Genomic DNA, 22,703 nt, shown 5'->3' with positions numbered 1-22,703 from the left:
TTCCACTCCCACCCCAGCCATCACCACCTCCCTCCCCTGATTCCAACCCCCCTTGGTTTTGTCCACGTGTCCTTTATACTTGTTCCTGAAAACCCTTCCCCTTTTTTCCCCCATTATCTTCTCCCACCTCCTCTCTGGTTACTGTCAGTTTGTTCTTAATTTCAACGTCTCTGGTTATATTTTGCTTGCTTGTTTGTCTTGTAGATTAGGTTCCACTTAAAGGTGAGATCATATGGTATCTGTCCCTCTCCACCTGGCTTATTTCGCTTAGTATAATTCGCTACAGTTCCATCCATGCTCTTGCAAAGGAGAGGAGCTCCATCTTTCTTTCTGCTAGATATTATTCTGTCATGTAAATGTACCATAGGTTTTTTTTTAAAGTCTGTCTCTTTTGTTAAAAGCCTTACTTTATATACCACATGACAATTTTTATACAGAAAATACTCTGATCATGGCTGATTGCACTCTACCAACAAGATGTCACTGAATGTACGTTGGGAAGACATGCACTCAATCAGCTTGAAGCCAACAAAAGCCAGCATAAGGATCAGTTCAAAAAAAAAGTTCACGAGTGGATCATGGTGTTAAATCAGTGTGTCCTCAATAAAATGGTGTAAAACTACATAAGAAAAAACTGACAAAACTAAAGGGAGAAAAAGACAAATCCACAATTATAATTCTGCAGTGTATTTGCCATAAGAGTTTGCATGTTGCTTAGAAGAGATGATAAGAAAAATTGTCAGTTAGGAATGAAGAATGATTAATAACCTGAGTAGCAAACATGACTTGTAGACACATTAACAACACTAATATGTGACAACAGAGTGGATACTCTATTAAACTTATATGGAGATGTCAACCTTACAATAGTGTTAGGACATGTACCTCACTGTGCTTCTGACTGCAGTAAGAGGATTTAGTGATTTCCACTTAAATAAATTAACCCTGTTGACAAATATTTCTAAGGCCTGCTTTATATCCCTGTTCCTCAGGCTGTAGATGAAGGGGTTCAGCATGGGGGTAACTACTGTATACATGACTGAAGCAATTATGTTTTTGGAATCCCATGATGAGGACAAAAAGTAAACAACAGCAAGTGTCCCATAGAATAAAGACACCACAAGGAGATGGGAGCCACAGGTAGAAAAAGCTTTCAAGAGTCTCTTAGTGGAGGGAGCCCTCAGGATGATGGTCCCTATACGGATATATGAGCCCAAAACAATAGCCAAAGATAGAAAATAAAGCATTCCTCCCTCAGTGAAGATGACCAGCTCATTGAGGGAGATGTCTGAGCAGCTGAGCTTCAGGAGCACACTGAGGTCACAGAAGAAGTGGGTGATGACATTGTTGGCACAGAAGGACAGTCGGACCAACAGGAGGGTGTGCAACAGTGCATGGGCACAGGCAATAATCCATGAGGCAGCCACCAGCAGCACACACAACCCCTCCCTCATGATGGTGGTGTAGTGTAGAGGGTGACAGATGGCCACATACCTGTCATATGCCATCACTGCCAGAAGGAAATTGTCAAGACTACCAAAAAGTATGAAAAAATACAACTGAGAAATGCATCCCACATAGGGGATGGATTGTTGCTGAGTCTGCATGTTCATGAGCATCTTTGGGACAGTGACAGATGAGAAAGAGACATCAGTGAGGGCCAAGTGGCTGAGGAAGAAGTACATGGGCGTGTGCAGGCGGGAGTCCATCCTGATGAGCAGGATGATGAGCAGGTTGCCCAGCACCGTGGTCAGGTACATGCCCAGGAACAGGGTGAAGAACACACCCTGGTGCTCTGGCAGGATGGGCAGCCCCAGGAGGAGGAACTCGGACACACTGCTCTGGTTCTCAGGCCTCATGCTGCTCTTCTGTCTGCCGAGGATGAAGGAGGTTTGGAAATCTCAGGAACCTAGAAAGACAACCAGGACCATCACATCTCATACTGTAATTTTCTGGGAAAATCATGAATTTTTTTCTACACATTTATTCATTTGTTAGACCTGTAAAAGTATCCATTTCCACAGTAACCCAGTGTGGTTCCTGGAAATCATTGAAACCCATAAGCAGCCAACAAGACCTCATTGCACAGAAGCAGGAGGTGTTCACTGTTCCATTCTGCCATTACTTACTGAATGCAGAATCTTTGTTCCAATCTCTCCTAAGGACTGAGATGCCACAGTGAACAGGAAAAGCAAGGTCCCCATTTCTGGGAGTTTAGATCTCAGTGAGCATGAAGGGATACTTTGTACACCGGTCCAGTGAATACATAAATCATTGAGGCAGAATTGGAAGATGAGCCCTGAAAACTGGGATCAATTGTGTCTGCCTTAAGTAAACATGAGACTTCAGTGCTGACGAGATGTTGGAATGATGTGACACTCTGTGGACCTGCCAATCCCATTGACCCACAGCTGTAACCTCAGGGACACTCTAGGAATTGGTGGCCTTTTAAAGCCACTTGATGCCACAATAGCTCCAAAACCAGAAAAGTCCACAAGCTGTCTTTTGTAACAGTGCTGCACATTTTGGTGAATATCTGGATACTAGACTAAGGATTTTACCTGTGTTTCCTAGTTAAATCCATACACCCAACTTAAATTCCCAGAATTTCAGACCTCTTCACAGCCGCACTAAGAATTTGTGGTTTTTCACCTATTTTAGCTTTTAGGAAATAGAAACATAAATGATACCAATTCTGTAGGCACACAATGGCAGGGTGGGGACAAAATGGAGCACACACGTGTGTGTGTATCTGTCTGTATTACAGGTGATATGTATAACCATGATGCATACCTCTATCTTCTTTTTTATAGTTGATAATCACATTTTAGTTTTGTAAAGGTTTTATTTACTTATTTTTAGAGAGAAGGGAAAGGAGGGAGAAAGAGAAACATCAATATGAAAGAAATACCTCAATTGGTTGCCTCTCACTTGCCCCCTACTAGGGACCTGGCCCACCCTGAGCAGGAACCAAACCAGCAACCTTTTGGTGCACAGGCTGCCATTCAATCCCCTGAGCCACACCAGCCAGGGCCTTCTGTTTTCTATGAGTTAAAAATTAGCATGCATTAGCTACCTCATGGGGTTCAGTCTAATACATGCATGTGATCAGAACCCATCCACAGAACCATTTCACATGGAAACTTCCCATTTATTGTTTAGGGGAGCCAAGCATGCTATCATCTGTGAGGACTGAAAGTTGTTCAAACTCTTCTTAGTCTTCTTATGAGACAATTTCATTCCTTCATTTTTATATACTTTTCAACTGCCAAAAAAATTCTGTATGTGAATTACTGTTGATGCAATAACTATTTTCTGAGGGCCTCTGTAAGATTCTAAAGGCCAATGTAATTCTTCCCACGTTATGAATGTGGAAGATGAGGCCTAGGATTGAAGTAGCTTTCCAAGTTCTCACCACCAGTTGGTGGTGACTCTGCCCAATACATTCACACAGCAGGATGCCTGGAGGGGTTTTCTTTGTTTGTCTTTCTTTTCTTCATTCTTTCTTTCACTGGTGGGGGCCCTCAAAGTTTAATAAAACTAAATGGTTGCAAAACGCTGAGCATACTCAGCTACATGAAAATGATAGCTGATTTGGTCTAAGAAACACAGTTGCTTACAGTTTGCTTACTTGAGCTAATGGTGCTCCGGAATGAGGACACTTAAGGAAACACTGAAGGTCCTGGATGCAGATCACACACACACCCAGTGCTGTTTTGTGAATTTCTGTCACCTGTGACCAGTTTCCCACACTAAAGGAAGAAAAGCCAATATGTGGGCTCAGCTCACAAACATTCATATATTGGGTTGGCCAAAAAGTCTGTTACGCTTTTCCTGTAAAATAAGACATTTTTTATTTTCACCAATAAATTTCTTGATGTGGATATTTTCAGTATCTTGCTATCTCTTGCTATTAGCTTCTGGTGTATAGAGGCCAGGGGTGCTGCTAAACATCTTCCAATGCATAAGACAGCCCCACAGCAAAGAAGGATTTGGCCAAAATGTCAGTAGTACCAAGAAACTTTGCAAACCACTTCTGACACTTTCAGTCAGTCACAGCACCTTCTCCATACACTGCACACATCTTTTTTGTGTTTCATTCAGTTGCATTGTTACCTTCCTTGAAGTAATTAAACATAATATGCTGAAAATGTTGGGTATGTTCTCTCATCTTCAGTATTAAAATGGCTGCACAAAAATGCACCAATTTTGAGAAGCATTTTTAAAATGCACACTGATATAACAGCTGTCACAATACAATCTAACAAAATTCTTTCAAATGAAGTTAAAGAGAACTAAGTACAGTGAGAGCCATCTTATGGAAAAAACAAATGAATTTTTTGCTCAACCAAATACATACATACAAGTCATAAATAATACAAAATGAGACATACACAACACACAGTGATGGGCCATTCACCTGCAAACACAGTGGCAATGCACATCAACACACCTGACTCATGACACACCTGGTAAACATTCAATTTTCCACATACACAAAACTCAGTATAGACACATCACCAAAACCACACCAACCACAAAAATTCAAAAATGGCACCAGAAACACACACAAAGAACACATATGCCCACCCAGTCACAAATTCCCTACAACAAGCAGCACACACCCACTTATTAAAAGTGGCCATGCTTCTGCCCCTTCTGACTGATACCCTTCCTGGAGGAAGGCTGTCAGCATGGGGCAGTGGAGCCTATTCAGTCAAAGGTGCACTTGTTAAACCAGCACCAACATCCCATGCACGTGGTCACACACATGGTAACATACATACACACAGAGTAAACAAAAAAAACCCACCTTCCTGCTCTCACACATTCGTGTGTCACCCACAGACACAGCTCACACATGCACCAGCACATGCTGCTGAGCAGAGGTGTGAGCCCTCTCTGACCTGACCTTGGCTCCTGTGAAGTCAGGCATCTTCTTATCCTGGAGCAGAGCCAACAATGTCACCTCAGATGCTCAGCTGTGATGCAAGTACTTAAAATCACAGGCATGAATCAGGAGTCCCTAGTCACACAAGGAGTCTAGTAACTTGGTGTAAATGGGTTAAAATGTGACAATGTTAGGTCTAACTCGGGAAAAGAGTCACACTGAGTCAGATCGAAAACAAACACATGTGCACACATGTGCACACACATGCAACCATCAAACAGCATGTACACAAGCATACACAGTACCTGCACACTCAGAGAGACACAGAGCCATGGACACAGACTGTCACATATGAACCTACTGGGACACAGGGACACATGTCCCCAGTTTCAGACATCCAGTCCCTCTGACCTGTGCTCATCTTTGGTGAGTTCAGACACCCGCTCCAAACTGTGTGCCCAGCTCATCAGGGCAATACAATTGCAGCATTTTTTTGTTTCACAAACAGAAGATATGTCTGGGGCCTTGGCACTTGTACAGACTTTCATTTTGTTTCAAGAGCTCCAGAGAAATGACTCAAAAATAACCCTTACTAATGAGAGACTGACATCCAGTCCCCAAGCTTCTGGCTAATTTCTGCCTGCCCTTTGGGAGCTGGGTGTCCAAGAGCCAGAGGGGCTGGAGTCCTAGGGGACAGTGTCCCTGATTCCAGTGATGCCTGGAGTCCTTTCTTCTTGGGCACGTGCCAGCTGGGACAAAGGATTTGTCACCATTTCATTTGGAAATGATTTTAAAGATACAGAAATGTTGTAAAAATGGCATGAAGAATTCGTGCAAAGGCCTTAATCCAGATTCCCCAATGTTTAATGTTTTACTATGTTTACCCTCTGTTTGCATGTATGTATTAATGTATGTATGTTTCAGACTTATCAGAGTATGGGCAGATACACCACAGTGCATATTATTAGAAACCATGTCATATTAATTTTTCCAATTCCTAGTGTTTTTATCCTTTATCAAATGGCTAAGATAGTGTCTGCCAGGTTCTCTGTTGCAAATTTACCATTTTTAAAAAGTACTATGTTAACCTTGTAGTTAATAGATATCATTTAAGTAGATAGTTTGAAACTAGAGAATCATAGCTTTTACCATCTTAACCTTATACTGACTATATTTAACATCCATTAGTGATTGTTACATGACAAAATTTTACAAATGTGGTCACCAGATGGTGATTCTTCCGATTCTATCATTTCTTGTATTTTTATTAGTTGTATTTTCCTATAAGAAGAAACCTCCCCTTACTCCCCACTCATTTCCTTGATTTATTTATTTACTTACACACTTATTTATTATGGACTCATGAATTCCTATTCTTTGACTTATAATCCAACCCTTTGATTCATTTTGAAGCTTTAGGTGTGTTCATTGCTCACAAGCATTCTAAATGACCTCAGAGAGCCATGTAGGAAATATATGTAAAAGAAACAGAAGTAAAAACTAGGAACTAGGAAACTAAAGGAATGTTTACCCATAGAAGGTGGATCAGGAAGAATGAGGGGTGGGAATAGTATAGATGTTGATAATATAGATGTTGACATATACAAATTTCCATCTATGTATAATTTCTAAGGCCCATGAGTTTGGATCGATATCTCCAGTTCTAGGTTGACACCAGAGAGTTCTCGCCAGCCTCTGCATTTCCACGCACATAACAGTTTTCCCATGAGAGTAAGGCATCACCTCTCTTTTCCTCAGTGTTTACGTATTTGCTGAATCTTTAGATATGTGGCAAGTAGTGGCAGAACCTTGAACTCATACCATTTTTAGTGACACACAAACTACAGCTTAAGACTTTGTTTCCAGCTTTTTATTGTGACAGTACATGGAAAAAAACCATGGGATCTGCCTGCATTTCCCTCTGGGAGGAAGCTGCCCCCAAACTCTTGCTCTCATGCCAGACACATACTTTATAAGAGATGATGAAGAAGTGAAAAGTGTTCATGAGGAATAAAGAATTATAAATAATCCCAGTCTCAAACCTGACCTCGTTGACTTGTTAACAACACTATCACTTGACAGCAGAATGCATATTCTGTTAAAGTTGTGGGGATATGTCGACCTTACAATAGTGTTAGGACATGTGCCTCACTGTGCTCCTGACTGCAGTAAGAGGATTTAGTGATTTCCACTTAAATAAATTAACCCTGTTGACAAACATTTCTAATGCCTGATTTATATCTCTGTTCCTCAGGCTGTAGATGAAGGGGTTCAGCATGGGGGTAACTACTGTATACGTGACTGAAGCAATTATGTTTTTGGAATCCCATGATGAGGACAAAAGGTAAACAACAGCAAGTGTCCCATAGTATAAAGACACCACAAGGAGATGGGAGCCACAGGTAGAGAAGACTTTGAAGAGTCTCTTAGTGGAGGGAGCCTTCAGGATGACGGTCCCTATACAGATATATGAGCCCAAACAATAGCCAAAGGTGGAAAATAAAGCATTCCTCCCTCAGTGAAGATGACCAGCTCATTGAGTGAGATGTCTGAGCAGCTGAGTTTCAGGAGCACAGTGAGGTCACAGAAGAAGTGGGTGATGACATTGTTGGCACAGAAGGACAGTTGGACCAAGAGGCCAATGTACAACAGTGCATGGGCACAGGCAATAATCCCTGAGGCAGCTACCAACAGCACACACAACCCCTCCCTCATGATGGTGGTGTAGTGTAGAGGGTGACAGATGGCTACGTACCTGTCATATGCCATCATGGCAAGAAGGAAATTGTCAAGACCACCGAAAAGTATGAAAAAATACAACTGAGAAATGCATCCCATATAGGGGATGGATTGTTGCTGAGTCTGCATGTTCATGAGCATTTTAGGGACAGTGACAGATGACAGAGAAATGTCAGAGAATGCCAAGTGGCTGAGGAAGAAGTGCATGGGCGTGTGCAGGCGGGGGTCCAGCCTGATGAGCAGGATGATGAGCAGGTTTGCCCAGCACCGTGATCAGGTACATGCCCAGGAACAGGGTGAAGAACACGCCCTGCTGTTCTGGCCTAATGGGGAGCCCCAAGAGGAGGAACTTGGACACGCTTCTCTGGTTCTCAGGTCTCATACTGCTCTTCGGTCTGCTGAAGAAGAGGAAGGTGTGGGACTCTCACAGTCCTGGAAATAGAAACAGGATCATCACACCTCATACTGTAATTTTCTGGGAAAATCATGGAATTTTACCTAAACCCTTATTAGTTTTTTGTACTACTAAATGTGCGCATCTCTGCTGTAACGGAGTCTGGTTCCAGGAGAACAATGAGCCCAAAATGCAGTCAACAAGACCTCATGGCACATAAGCAGGAGGCATTTACCGTTCCATTCAGCCATTACTTATTGAACATGGAGTCTGTGTTGGGACCTCGACTAAGGACTGAGATACCACATTGAACAGGAAAAGCAAAATCCCCATTTCTGACAGTTTAGATCATGATGAGCGTGTAGGGATAACTTGTACACCGGTTCAGGGAATACACTATTCACTGCAGTAGAATTGGAAGATCAGCCCTGAAAACTGCGATCAGTTGTGTCTGCCTTAAGTAAACATGAAACTCCAATGCTGAGATGTAGGAATGATGTGACTGTCTGTGAACCTGTGAAGTCCCATGAACTGACAGCTCTAACCTCAGGGACATTCTAGAAATTTGTGGACATTTAAAGCCACTTGATGCCACAATAGCTCTGAAACCAGAAAAGTCCACAAACTGTGTTTCATAACAGTGCTGAACAGTTTGGTGAACATCTGAGTGCTGGACTGAGGACCTCACCTATGGTCCCTAACTATATCCACTCATCAGACTATGTTCCCAGATAATATAACCACTTCAAAGCTTCACTAAGCTTTTGTGGTCTTTCCCCTATTTCAGCTTTTAAGAAACATAAACAGAAATGATACAAATCTATAGGCACAGAGCAGTACACTGGTGGGGAGAATGGTGCACAGACATGTGTATCTTTGTTTATATGATATGCAATATATAATATATAAATGACATATATGTGCTACCATTTTCTATACCTCATAATTACCATGTACTGGCTGCTTGATGAGTTTCAGTCTACTACATGTGTGTAATCAACACCCATGCTCTAAAACTTCTCACACAGAAACTTCCCTTTTGTTGGTTAGGGGAGGCAAGCATGATATGTTGTTTTAGAGCTGTAAGGACTCCAATTTATCCAAGATTTTCTTAGTCTCCTTACTAATTTTGTTCCTTCACATTTATAGATGCTCCAAGTGAGAAAAATTTTCCAATACATACAAATTTTCATACAATAAACAATTCCTAAAAGCCTCTCTAAGATTCACAAGGAAGTGCAATTCTTTCCACTTTATACATGTAAACTGAGGCCAAGATTTAAATAGTTTTCCAAGGTCACCACTATTTGAAGGTCATTCTGCCCAATAATGTCTCACAGTGGGATGTCTGGGATTCCTTTTGCCTGGGATATTTAGTAAAACTAAAGAGTTGCAACATTCTGAGTGACTCAGTCACACTCAGGTACATGAATATGACAGCATGTCTATTTCCAGAAACAGGACATTTTCTGGAGTTTGGTTCTCTCAGCTAATGGTGCCCCACAATGAGGACACTTAAAGAAAAATCTCGGTCATTGATGCAGATCACACACACACAGTGCTGATTTGTGAATATTACTGACCTGGTACTAAGGTCCCACCCTAAGGGAAGTAGAGCTCATAACATACACACACATACATACAAATCCTAACAAATACTCACAGGAGACATAAAACTGGACATTCATGGACCAGTGTCCTGCAAACACACTCTCATTGCACATCAACACACCTGACTCATGACACACCCAGTAAACAGCTCACCACATATACACTAACACTGCATACATGTCACCAAAAACACACAAGGCCAAAACAAAACAGTCTCCCAAGAAACACACAAAGAGCACCTGCACCCTCAGCCACACACTCACCACAACAGGCAGCACACATCCTCCTATCTTATTAAAAATGAGGGCATGCTTCTGCCCCTTGTGACTCATCCCCTTCCTGGGGGAAGGCCATCAGCTTGGGGCAGGTTAGCCTCTTCAGTCACAAGTGCACTCATTTAACCACCACAACATGCTATGCACATGGTAAACCACAATGCCATGCACATGGTCACTCAACAGGCCACTATACAGAGCAAACCACAGAATACACCCTCCTGCTCTCACACACCAGTGTGTCACCCACAGATACAGCTCACATGTGCACCAGCACATGCTGCTGAGTAGAGGTGTGACCCTTCTCTGACCTGACCTTGGCTCCTCTGAGGTCAGGCATCTTCCTGTCCAGCACCAGAGCCAACAATGTCACCTCTGATGTGCAGCTGTGATGCAAGTACTTAGGGTCACAGGCATGAATCAAGAGTCCCTAATCACAGACAAGAGGCTGATAACTTGGTGTACATGGGCTAAAAAGGGGCCAGGTTGGGTCTAACTCAGGAAGAGTCAGGCTGTGAGTGAGATACATTTGCACACATGTATGCATACAAATGCAACTATCAAACAGTATGTGCACAAGCATACACAGTACCTGAAGACTCACAGAGACACACACACAGTCATGAACTGAGAGTCTCATCCATGAATCCACCATCACACAGGCAGATCTGTCCATCAGTGCAGACATCCAGCCTCTCTGACCTGTGCTGCTCTTCTTTGGTGAGTTCAGACACCTGCTCCAGACTGTTGCCCAGCTCCTCAGGTTGTCCTCAGGAGTCCTAACATCGACACAAACAGAAGAAACATCTGGGGCCTTGGCACTTGTACAGACTTTCATTTTGTTCAAACAGCTCCAGAGAGATGACTTAAAAGATAACCCTTACTAATGAGAGACTGGCACCCAGTCCCCAAGCTTGTGGCTAATTTCTGCCTGCCCTTTGGGGAGCTGGGTGTCCAAGAGCCAGAGGGGCTGGAGTCCTAGGGGACAGCGTCCCTGATTCCAGTGATGCCTGGAGTCCTTTCTTCTTGGGCATGTGCCAGCTGGGACAAAGGATTTTTCAACTTTTCATTTGGAAATGATTTTAAAGGTACAGAAATGTTATAAAAATGATGTCAAGAATTCCTAGAAAGGCCCCACTCTGATTCCCCAATGTTTAATGTTTTACTATGTTTACCTTCTGAGCGCATGCATGTATTAATGTAAGTATGTTTGAGGCTTAGGTTTTCAGCAGGTATGCCAAAATGCATGTTATTAAAAGACATAATATTAATTTTTTCATGTACTAATGTTTGAATCCTTGATCAGTTGGCTATGGTGGTATGTGGCGGGTTATCTTATAAAGTTACTATTGTTAAAGTTAATATTTTTACCTGCTTATTGGTCACTGGCATTTGAGTAGATATTTTGATGATATATAAACATAACTTTTCCCTTATTAACATTTCAGCCACTATATTTAACATCCACTGGTGAGTTTTTGTTTATCTTCCTGTTTTAAAAAATTGCATTCTTTGATTATGCTGTAACAGTTGTCCCAATTTTTCCCAAGTTTGCCCCCTCACCCAGCACCCCCTACTCCCATAGGCAATCACCACCCTGGTGTTCACATCCATGCGTCATGCATATAAATTCTTTTGCTGCTCCATTTCCCTTACTTTACATCCCTATGGCTATTCTGTAACTACCTGTTTGTACTTAGTTCTCTCACCTCTTCACCATTTCCCACATTCCCCTCCCATCTGGCAATCATTAGCATACTCTCCATATCTATTATTTTGTGTCTGCTGTTTATGTTTGATTAGTCTGTTTTTCAGATTCAGTTGTTGATACATATGTGTTTATTGGCATTTTATTGTTCATAGTTTTTGTCTTCTTTTCCTTAAATAAGTCCTTTCAACATTTCATATAATAATGGCTTGGTGATGAAAAACTCCTTTAGTTTTTACTGTCTGGGAAGTTCTTTATGTGCCTTTCAATTCCAAATGATAAACTTGCTGGGTAGAGCAATCTTGGTTGTAGGTCCCTGATTTTATTGACTTTGAATATTTTTTGCCAATCCCTTCTAGCCTGCAAAGTTTCTTTTGAGAAATCAGTTGACTGTCTAATGGGAACTCCTTTGTAGGTAACTACTTGCTTTTCTCTTGCTGCTTTTAAGATTTCCCCTTTATATTTAACCTTTGGCATTTTAATGATGATGCGCCTTAAAGTAGACCTCTTTGCATCCATCTTGTTTGGGACTCTCTGTGCTTCTTGAACTGGCATGTCTATTTCCTTCACCAAATAACAGAAGTTCTTTTTCATTGTGTTTTTCCAAATAGATTTTCAATTTCTAGGTTTTTCTCCTCTCCTTCTGGCACCCCACATGTGAATTCTGGAACATATGAGGTTGCTACAGAGGCTCCTCACAGTATCCTTGGTTTTCTTTTTGATTCCTTTTTCTTCTTGTTTTTTATTTCCTTGAATTCCAAATCACTGATTTGATTCTCAACTTTATTCTACTCTTGCTGTTGTTTTCCTTTCAGTAAGTTCTTTTTTTTAATTTGTGTATCCTTTGTTTCTGACTGGATGTTTTTTATTCTGTTGAAGTTCTCCCTAAGTTCCTTGAGCAGGCTTATAAGCAGTATTTTGCACTCTGCATCTGATAGATTGCTTATATCCATTTTGTTTAGTTCTTTTTCTGGAGTTTTATTCTGTTCTTTGATTCGGGCCTTGTTTCCTTGTGTCCTCGTTTTGTCAGCCTCCCTGTGTTTGTTTCTGTGTATTAGGTAGAGCTGCTATGACTCCCTGTCTTAATAGAGTGGCCTAATGTTGTAGGTGTCCTGTGGGGACCAGTAGCACAGCTTTGTCTGTTACCTTAGTTGGGTACTCAAGGTGTGCCCTTTGTGTGGGCTGAGTACACTGTCTTGTTCTACTTGAGTTTTCGTTGCTGCTAGCAGGTTAAAGAGAATGCTTTATGCAGGCCAGTCACCTGCAAGGATTGGCTGTGACCGCTTACCACCATCCTCCACCCTCTGTGGAGGATCAGCTGTGCAGGAGCCAGGAGATGGTGCTCTGACATGGTCTGTAGCTGTCCACTGGATGCACAGGCCCTGAGATTTCTGATGTGGTGCAGGACAAGGTTAGGCATCTCCTGTGTTCTGCCTGAAGCTACCCTGCATGAGCTATCAGGCAATTTGAGATGACTGCTACCTGTGCTGGGCTTGGAGGTCCTCAAGCAAAGCCAAGCTCTGAATCAAGGCTGGCTGCTGCTATGCTAGGCCTGGGGCCACTTAGCATGAGGTATGGGGGATGGTGACTCACTGAGGCTGCCTGTTGTTTGTTAGAGATGATTAGGAAGTTTTGTAGCATGAGCCAAGACCAGCCATTCATATGAAAAGGCCACTGTTAACAGCTTGGGTGGGTCCATAAGTGGGTGAGACAGAGTCTCAGGGGCTGTGTAGGGTAGGGAAACAGTGTAAGGCAAGTTGATGGAGTCTCAGATATGGCACCCACATTTGGGCTCTGTGGCTTTGTGGAGGGGGCATTCAGAAAAGGGACAGTGGCCTCTGCCTGTGTTTTTGTCTGGAAGAAAACTGTTCCCCAGCTCTCCCCTTGATGCCAGACACTTCGGTTTCTCCCAGTATGCCACTGGTGCCTCTCAAACTACTAGCCCAGCGCTGGAGCCCAGAGGGAGTGAGCCTGAATGTGTATGTGTTTTCTTTAAGAATAAGTGCTTGGGACTCTAGAAGTGTCTTCCCTCAACTCAATCTGCACTGATTTTTGCAGACATAAGTTTTGGAGACTTATCTTCCTGGCCCTGAAACTCTGGGATGGGGGCTGTTTTGGGGCTGGGACTCCTCACTCCCGAGATATTCCTCTTAGTTTTTGATCTACCACATGTGGATGTGGGACCAGTCTGTTCCACTTCTCCACCCCTTATGCTAGTCTGGGTAGATGTGCTTTCTTAATTCCATAATTATCGGACTTCCACTCAACTGAACTCCTGACAAGTCTGAGTGATGGTTGTTGTCCAGTGTAGTTATAATTTTGATGTGCTTGTGCAAGGAGGAGAGCTGTATTTTCCTATGCCACCATCTTGATCTCACTGATGCTTTCTTTACGACAAGATTATCACAAATGTGATGACCAGAGGGTAATTTTTCAAATACTGTTTTTTCTCTTATGTCTAATCATTGTGTTCTCTTATAAGAAGGATGTTACCCTTATTCCCCATTCATTTGTTTTCTATTTGTTTATATCATTATGAACTCTTGGATATTTACTTATTCTCTGAGTGATAATCCATTACTACTATTATTCATTTTGAATCTCTAGGTGTGTTTATTATTTACGAGGATTCTAAATACTATAAGAGAAGTCAACTAGGGAGTATGTATAAAAGGAACAAAAGAAGTGAAAGCTCGAAACCCAAGACTAAAAGATTATTTGCCCATGGTGGTGGGTCAGTAGAGGGACAGAAAGAATGAGGAATGGGAACATTGTATGTGTATGTGTGTTTGTGTGTATATATAAATAATATATTTTTCATCTATTTATAATTGTTCAAACCCATCAGCTTGACCTGCTATCTCCAATTCCAGTTAACACCCAAGAGTCCTTTGCAGTTTCTCCTTTTCTATGTGCAATGGACCTTTCCCATGAGAGTGAGGAGTCACTCCCTTCTCAGTGTTTACTTGAAATAGTTCAGAATCTTGAACTCATACCATTGTTAATGACACATTAACTACAGCTTAAGATTTTGTTTCCTTTTCTTTTTATTGTGAGAGTATATAGACAAAATTCTGGGTTCAAGAATTGCTAGGGTACTTACATTATTTCTCTCTTTAGTCTAATTATGGTAATTATTTAAGATAGAGTTAGGTTCATTTGTCTTCTTGATTCTATTTTGCTTTATGTACCACCTCTTCTGTTTAATTTCTAGTGGCAAAAGACAACATGGTCATAACCACACTGATAATTATACTCATCCCCCATCTCTTCTGTCCACCTTCTCTGGGTAAACCACCTCATTAGGTTCTGATTTATTCTTCCTGTGTTTCTTTTTGCTGAAATGGGCAGACATATGTATCTTTTATATCCCCTTAATTTTTACACCAACTTCAGTGTTGTACATGCCCTTTTGCACATTGCTTGTTTCCATTTAACAATATATCCAGATGCTTCTCCATATTGATTCATAGATATCTTTGCTTTTATTTTTTCACAGTTCCAAATACTCGATTTAACTGATGCTCTTTAGAGTTTCCTGTAGGAGTCCTAAATTGAGATATTGGTGATGAGTCTCCTAAATGCCACTGAATCTTTTAAGGCTAAAGTGGCCAATGTGGTGTTTTCTATACTAAACATTACTTAAAAGTTAAAAAGAAAGTAAAAAGTAATCTCTGCATACAGCACAGAAAAGAATTACAAAATAGTAATAATGTATAGTTATTAAGTTAGTAGAGGGATAATGGAATATCAAAATACATATAATTAATCAAAAGGGAGGAACACAGCAGTAGCAGATCATGACAGTAAATCAGTGTGTCTTCATAGTATAGTATAAAAACACATAAGCGAAAACTGACATTTCTCAGTGGGGAAAAAGAGAAATTGATAGTTATATTTGTGCAACGTGTTTTGCAAAAGATTTTGTGGATACATTATAAGAGATGATGAACAAGTGAAAAATATTATTTAGGAAAAAAGAATTATAAACAATCTAAGTAGCAAAACCAATCTCCTTGACATACTAACTTTTTTAACCCTGTTGACAAATATTCTAATGCCTGCTTTACATCTCTGTTCCTCAGACTGTAGATGAAGGGGTTCAGCATAGGGGTAACTACTGTATACATGACTGAAGCAATTATGTTTTTGGAATCCCATGATGAGGACAAAAGGTAAACAACAGCAAGTGTCCCATAGTAGAAAGACACCACAAGGAGATGGGAGCCACAGGTAGAGAAGACTTTCAAGAGTCTCTTGGTGGAGGGAGCCTTTAGGATGATGGTCCCTATACAGATATATGAGCCCAAAATAATAGCCAAAAGTAGAAAATAAAGCATTCCTCCCTCAGTGAAGATGACCAGCTCATTGAGGGAGATGTCTGAGCAGCTGAGTTTCAGGAGCACAGTGAGGTCACAGAAGAAGTGGGTGATGACATTGTTGGCACAGAAGGACAGTCGGACCAACAGGAGGGTGTGCAACAGTGCACTGCTCACAGGAGATAATCCAAGAGGCAGCCAGCAACAGTGCACACAGCCCCTCCCTCATGATGGTGTTATAGTGTAGAGGGTGACAGATGGCCACATACCTGTCATATGCCATCACTGCCAGAATGAAATTGTCAAGACCACCAAAAAGTATGAAAAAATACAACTGAGAAATGCATCCCACATAGGGGATGGATTGTTGCTGAGTCTGCATGTTCATGAGCATTTTAGGGACAGTGACAGATGACAGAGAAATGTCAGAGAAAGCCAAGTGGCTGAGGAAGAAGTACATGGGCGTGTGCAGGCGGGAGTCCATCCTGATGAGCAGGATGATGAGCAGGTTGCCCAGCACCGTGGTCAGGTACATGCCCAGGAACAGGGTGAAGATCACGCCCTGGTGCTCTCGCAGGATGGGGAGCCCCAGGAGGAGGAACTCAGACACGCTGCTCTGGTTCTCAGGCCTCATGCTGCTCTTCGATCTTCCGAGGATGAAGGAGGTTTGGGAATCTCAGGAACCTAGAAAGACAACCAGGACCATCACATCTCATAATGTAATTTTGGAGAAAATCACGAACTTTTTCTACACGTTTATTCATTTGTTAGACCTGTGAAAGTATGCATCTTGACAGTAACCCAGTGTGGTTCCTGGAAATCACTGAAACCCATAAGTAGCCAACAAGGCCTCATTGCACAGAAGCAGGAGGTGTTCACTGTTTCATTTGGCCATTACTTATTGAACATGGAGTCTGTGTTGGGACCTTTCCTAAGACTGAGATGCCACAGTGAACAAGAAAAGCAAGGTCCCCATTTCTGGGAGTTTAGATCTTGATGAGCATGGAGGGATAATTTGTACACTAGTCCAGTGAATACACAATTCACTGCAGCAGAATTGGAAGATGAGCCCTGAAAACTGGGATCAATTGTGTCTGCCTTAAGTAACCATGAGACTTCAGTGCTGATGAGATGTGGAATGATGTGACACTCTGTGAACCTGCCACGTCCCATTGCCCTACAGCTGTAACCTCAGGGACACTCTAGGAATTGATGGCCTTTTAAAGCCATCTGATGCCACAATAGCTCTGGAGCGAGAAAAGTCCACAAGCTCTCTTTCGTAACAGTGCTGAACATGTTTGTGAATATCTGGGTACTGACTACGGATTTTACCTGTGTTTCCTAGTTAAATCCACACACCCGACCTAAATTCCCAGAATTTCAGACCATTTCACAGCCGCACTAAGAATTTGTGGTCTTTCACGTACTTTAGCTTTTAGGAAATAGAAACATAAATGATACCAATTCTGTAGGCACACAACGGCAGGGTGGGGACAACATGGAGCACACACGTGTGTGTGTATCTGTCTGTATTACAGGTGATATGTATAACCTTGATACATACTTGTATCTTTTTTTATAGTTGATAATCACATTTTTAGTTTTCTATGGATTTTATTTATCTTTAGAGAGAAGAAAAGGAGGGAGAAAGAGAGAGAGAGAAACATCAATATGAAAGAAATACCTCAATTGGTTGCCTGTCACTTGCCCCCTACTAGGGACCTGGCCCACCCTGAGCAGGAACCAAACCAGCAGCCTTTTGGTGCACAGGCTGCCATTCAATCCCCTGAGCCACACCAGCCAGGGGCTTCTGTTTTCTATGAGTTAAAAATTAGCATGCATTAGCTACCTCATGGGGTTCAGTCTAATACATGCATGTGATCAGAACCCATCCTCAGAACCATTTCATATGGAAACTTCCCATTTATTGGTTAGGGGAGCCAAGCAAGCAATGAGCTGTGAGGACTGAAAGTTGTCCAAACTCTTCTTAGTCCTCTTACTAGAAAATTTCATTCCTTCATTTTTATATACTTTTCAAGTGCCAAAAAATTCTGTACATGAACTTCTGTTGATGCACTATTTTCTGAGGGCCTCTGTAAGATTCTAAAGGCCAATGTAACTCTTCCCACATTATGAATGTGGAAAATGAGGCCTAGGATTGAAGTAGCTTTCCAAGGTCTCATCACCAGTTGATGGTGATTCTGTCCAATACATTCACACAGCAGGATGCCTGGAGCAGTTTTCTTTGCCTTCCTTCCTTCCTTCCTTCCTTCCTTCCTTCCTTCCTTCCTTCCGTGGGTGGCTGCAAAGTTTAATAAAACTAAAGGGTTGCAAAATGCTGAGCATACTCAGCTACATGAAAATGATAGCTGATTTGGTCTAAGAAACAGAGTTGCTTCCAGTTTGATTACTTGAGCTAATGGTGCTCCAGAATGAGGACACTTAAGGAAACACTGAAGGTCCTAGAGGCAGATCACACACACACACACCCAGTGCTGTTTTGTGAATTTCTGTCACCTGTGACCAGTTTCCCACACTAAAGGAAGAAAAGCCAATATGTGGCTCAGCTCATAAACATTCATATATTGGGTTGGCCAAAAAGTCTGTTGTGTTTTTTCTGTAAAATAAGACATTTTTTATTTTCACCAATAAATTTCTTAATGTGGATATTTTGAGTATTTTGCTATCTCTTGCTATTAGCTTCTGGTGTATAGAGGCCATGGGTGCTGCTAAACAGCTTCCAATGCATAAGACAGCCCCACAGCAAAGAAGCATTTGGCCAAAATGTCAGTAGTACCAAGAAACTTTGCAAACCACTTCTGACACTTTCAGTCAGTCACAGCACCTTCTCCATAGGCTGCACAAATCTTTTTTTGTGTTTCATTTAGTTGCATTGTTACCTTCCTTGGAGTAATTAAACATACTATGCTGAAAATGTTGGGTATGTTCTCTCATCTTCAGTATTAAAATGGCTGCACAAAAATGCACCAATTTTGAGAAGCATTTTTAAAATGCACACTGATATGACAGCTGTCACAATACAGTCTAACAAAATCCTTTCATATGAAGTTAAAGAGAACTAAGTAAAATAAGAGCCATCTTATGGTGAAAAACAAAAGAATTTTTGCTCAACCAAATACATACATACAAGTCATAAGTAAAACAAAATAAGACATACACAACACACAGTGATGGGCCATTCACCTGCAAACACAGTGGCAATGCACATCAACACACCTGACTCATGACACACCTGGTAAATACTCAATTTGCCACATACACAAAACTCAGATAGTATAGACACATCACCAAAACCATCCCAACCACAAAAATTCAAAAATCGCACCAGAAACACACACAAAGAACACATATGCCCACCCAGCCACACACTCTCTACAATAGGCAGCACACACGCTCTTATTAAAAGTGGGCATGCTTCCGCGCCTTCTCACTGATCCCCTTCCTGGAGGAAGGCTGTCAGCATGGGGCAGTGAAGCCTATTCAGTCACAGGTGCACTTCTTAAACCAGCACCAGCATCCCATGCACATGGTCACACACATGGTAACATACATACACACAGAGTAAACAAAAAATCCACCTTCCTGCTCTCACACACTCGTGTGTCACCCACAGACACAGCTCACACATGCACCAGCACATGCTGCTGAGCAGAGGTGTGAGCCCTCTCTAACCTGACCTTGGCTCCTATGAAGTCAGGCATCTTCTTGTCCTGGAGCAGAGCCAACAATGTCACCTCAGATGCTCAGCTGTGATGCAAGTACTTAATATCACAGGCATGAATCAGGAGTCCCTAATCACACACAAGGGTCTGGTAACTTGGTGTACATGGGCTAAAATGGGGCCAGGTTAGGTCTAACTCAGGAAATGAGTCAGACTGAGTCAGATAGAAAACAAAAACATGTGCACACACATGCAACCATCAAACAGCATGTACACAAGCATACACAGTACCTGCAGACTCACAGAGACACAGAGCCATGGACACAGACTGTCACATATGAACCTACTGGCACAGAGGCAGATACGTCCCCAGTGCAGACATCCAGCCCCTCTGACCTGTGCTCGTCTTTTGTGAGTTCAGACACCCGCTCCAAACTGTGTGCCCAACTCCTCAGGGCAACAATTGTAGCATTTTCTTCACAAACAGAAGAAACATCTGGGGCCTTGGCACTTGTACAGACTTTCATTTTGTTTCAAGAGCTCCAGAGAAATGACTCAAAAATAACCCTTACTAATGAGAGACTGACACCCAGTCCCCAAGCTTCTGGCTAATTTCTCCTGCCCTTTGGGGAGCTGGGTGTCCAAGAGCCAGAGGGGCTGGAGTCCTAGGGGACAGTGTCCCTGATTCCAGTGATGCCTGGAGTCCTTTCTTCTTGGGCATGTGCCAGCTGGGACAAAGGATTTGTCAACTTTTCATTTGGAAATGATTTTAAAGATACAGAAATGTTGTAAAAATGGCATGAAGAATTCGTGCAAAGGCCTTAATCCAGATTCCCCAATGTTTAATGTTTTACTATGTTTACCCTCTGTTTGCATGTATGTATTAATGTATGTATGTTTCAGACTTATTAGAGTTTGGGCAGATACACCACAGTGCATATTATTAGAAACCATGTCATATTGATTTTTCCAATTCCTAGTGTTTTTATCCTTTATCAAATGGCTAAGATAGTGTCTGCCAGGTTCTCTGTTGCAAATTTACCATTTTTAAAAGTTACTGTGTTAACCTTGTAGTTAATAGATATCATTTGTGTAGATAGTTTGAAACTAGACAGTCATAGCTTTTTCCATCTTAACCTTGTACTGACTGTATTTAACATCCATTGGTGATTGTTACATGACAAAATTTTGCAAAAGTGGTCACCAGATGGTGATTCTTCCAATTCTCTCATTTCTTGTATTTTTATTAGTTGTATTTTCCTATAAGAAGAAACCTCCCCTTACTCCCCACTCATTTCCTTGATTTATTTATTTACTTACATATTTATTATGGACTCATGAATTCCTATTCTTTGACTTATAATGCAACCCTTTGATTCATTTTGAAGCTTTAGGTGTGCTGATTGCTTACAAGCATTCTAAATGACCTCAGAGAGCCATGTAGGAAATATATGTAAAGAAACAGAAGTGGAAACTAGGAACTACGAAACTAAAGGAATGTTTACCCATAGAGAGTGGATCAGGAAGAATGAGGGGTGGGAACAGTATAGATATTGATGTATACAAATTTCCATCTATTTATAATTTTTAAGACCCATGAGTTTGAATCGATATCTCCAGTTCTAGGTTGACACCAGAGAGTTCTCTCCAGCCTCTGCATTTCCACGCACATAACACTTTTCCCGTGAGAGTAAGGCATCACTTCCCTTTTCCTCAGTGTTTACTTATTTGCTGAATCATTGCATACATGGCAAATAGTGTCAAAATCTTGAACTCATACCACTGTTAGTGACACATGAACTACAGCTTAAGACTTTGTTTCCAGCTCTTTCTTTTTATTGTGACAGTACATGGACAAAAAACCATGGGATCTGCCTGCACTCCCCTCTGGGAGAAAGCTGCCTTCAAACTGTTGCTCTCATTCCAGACACATACTCTATAAGAGATGAAGAAGTGAAAAGTGTCCATAGAAATAAAGAATTATAAATAATCCCAGTAGCAACCTGACCTTGTTGACTTATTAACAACACTAATACATGATCACACAATGGATATTCTGTTAAAGTTGTGGGGATATTTTGACCTTACAATAGTGTTAGGACATGTACCTCACTGTGCTCCTGACTGCAGTAAGAGGATTTAGTGATTTCCACTTAAATAAATTAATCCTGTTGACAAACATTTCTAAAGCCTGCTTTATATCTCTGTTCCTCAGGCTGTAGATGAAGGGGTTCAGCATGGGGGTAACAACCATACACATGACTGAAGCAATTACATCTTTGGAATCCCATGATGAGGACAAAAAGTAAACACCTGCAAATGTCCCATAATATAAAGACACCACAAGGAGATGGGAGCCACAGGTAGAGAAGGCTTTGAAGAGCCTCTTAGTGGAGGGAGCCTTCAGGATGATGGTCCCTATACGGATATATGAGCCCAAAACAATAGCCAAAGGCAGGAAAGAGAGCATTCCTCCTTCAGTGAAGATGACCATCTCATTGAGGGAGATGTCTGAGCAGCTGAGTTTCAGGAGCACAGTGAGGTCACAGAAGAAGTGGGTGATGACATTGTTGGCACAAAAGGACAGCCGGACTAACAGGAGGGTGTGCAAGAGGGCACTGCCACAGGAGATAATCCAGGAGGCAGCCACCAACAGTGTACACAGCCCCTCCCTCATGATGGTGGTGTAGTGTAGAGGGTGACAGATGGCCACATACCTGTCATATGCCATCACAGTCAGAAGGAAATTGTCAAGACCACCGAAAAGTATGAAAAAATACAACTGAGAAATGCATCCCACATAGGGGATGGATTGTTGCTGTGTGTGCATGTCCATTAGCATCTTTGGGACAGTGACAGATGACAGAGAAAAGTCAGAGAAAGCCAAGTGGCTGAGGAAGAAGTACATGGGCGTGTGCAGGTGGGAGTCCAGCCTGATGAGCAGGATGATGAGCAGGTTGCCCAGCACCGTGGTCAGGTACATGCCCAGGAACAGGGTGAAGAACACGCCCTGCTGTTCTGGCCTGATGGGGAGCCCCAGGAGGAGGAACTCGGATATGCTGCTCTGGTTGTCCCTGCTCATGG

General features: G+C 41.9%; 2 protein-coding genes across 2 annotated transcripts; both read right to left on the bottom strand.

Moving 5' to 3' along the window:
• Window positions 1–872: 872 nt before the first annotated feature.
• On the bottom strand, window positions 873–8,012 carry LOC123823311 (olfactory receptor 1J4-like). The gene is given in 3 exon segments (XM_045845900.1): window positions 873–1,860; window positions 7,515–7,888; window positions 7,890–8,012. Coding segments are annotated over 3 exon segments (1,485 nt in total).
• A 2,157-nt stretch (window positions 8,013–10,169) lies between these two features.
• Window positions 10,170–22,701, bottom strand: LOC123823309 (olfactory receptor 1J4-like). The gene is given in 4 exon segments (XM_045845899.1): window positions 10,170–10,340; window positions 15,644–16,114; window positions 16,116–16,572; window positions 22,205–22,701. Coding segments are annotated over 4 exon segments (1,596 nt in total).
• Window positions 22,702–22,703: the final 2 nt, after the last annotated feature.

This window comes from Phyllostomus hastatus, unplaced genomic scaffold (assembly GCF_019186645.2).
Source record: "Phyllostomus hastatus isolate PE091 unplaced genomic scaffold, TTU_PhHast_1.1 phas_contig_495, whole genome shotgun sequence".
Taxonomy (NCBI): Eukaryota; Metazoa; Chordata; class Mammalia; order Chiroptera; family Phyllostomidae; genus Phyllostomus; species Phyllostomus hastatus.
Note: the sequence above shows the minus strand (reverse complement) of the source record. Positions and strands in the feature narration are given on the sequence as shown.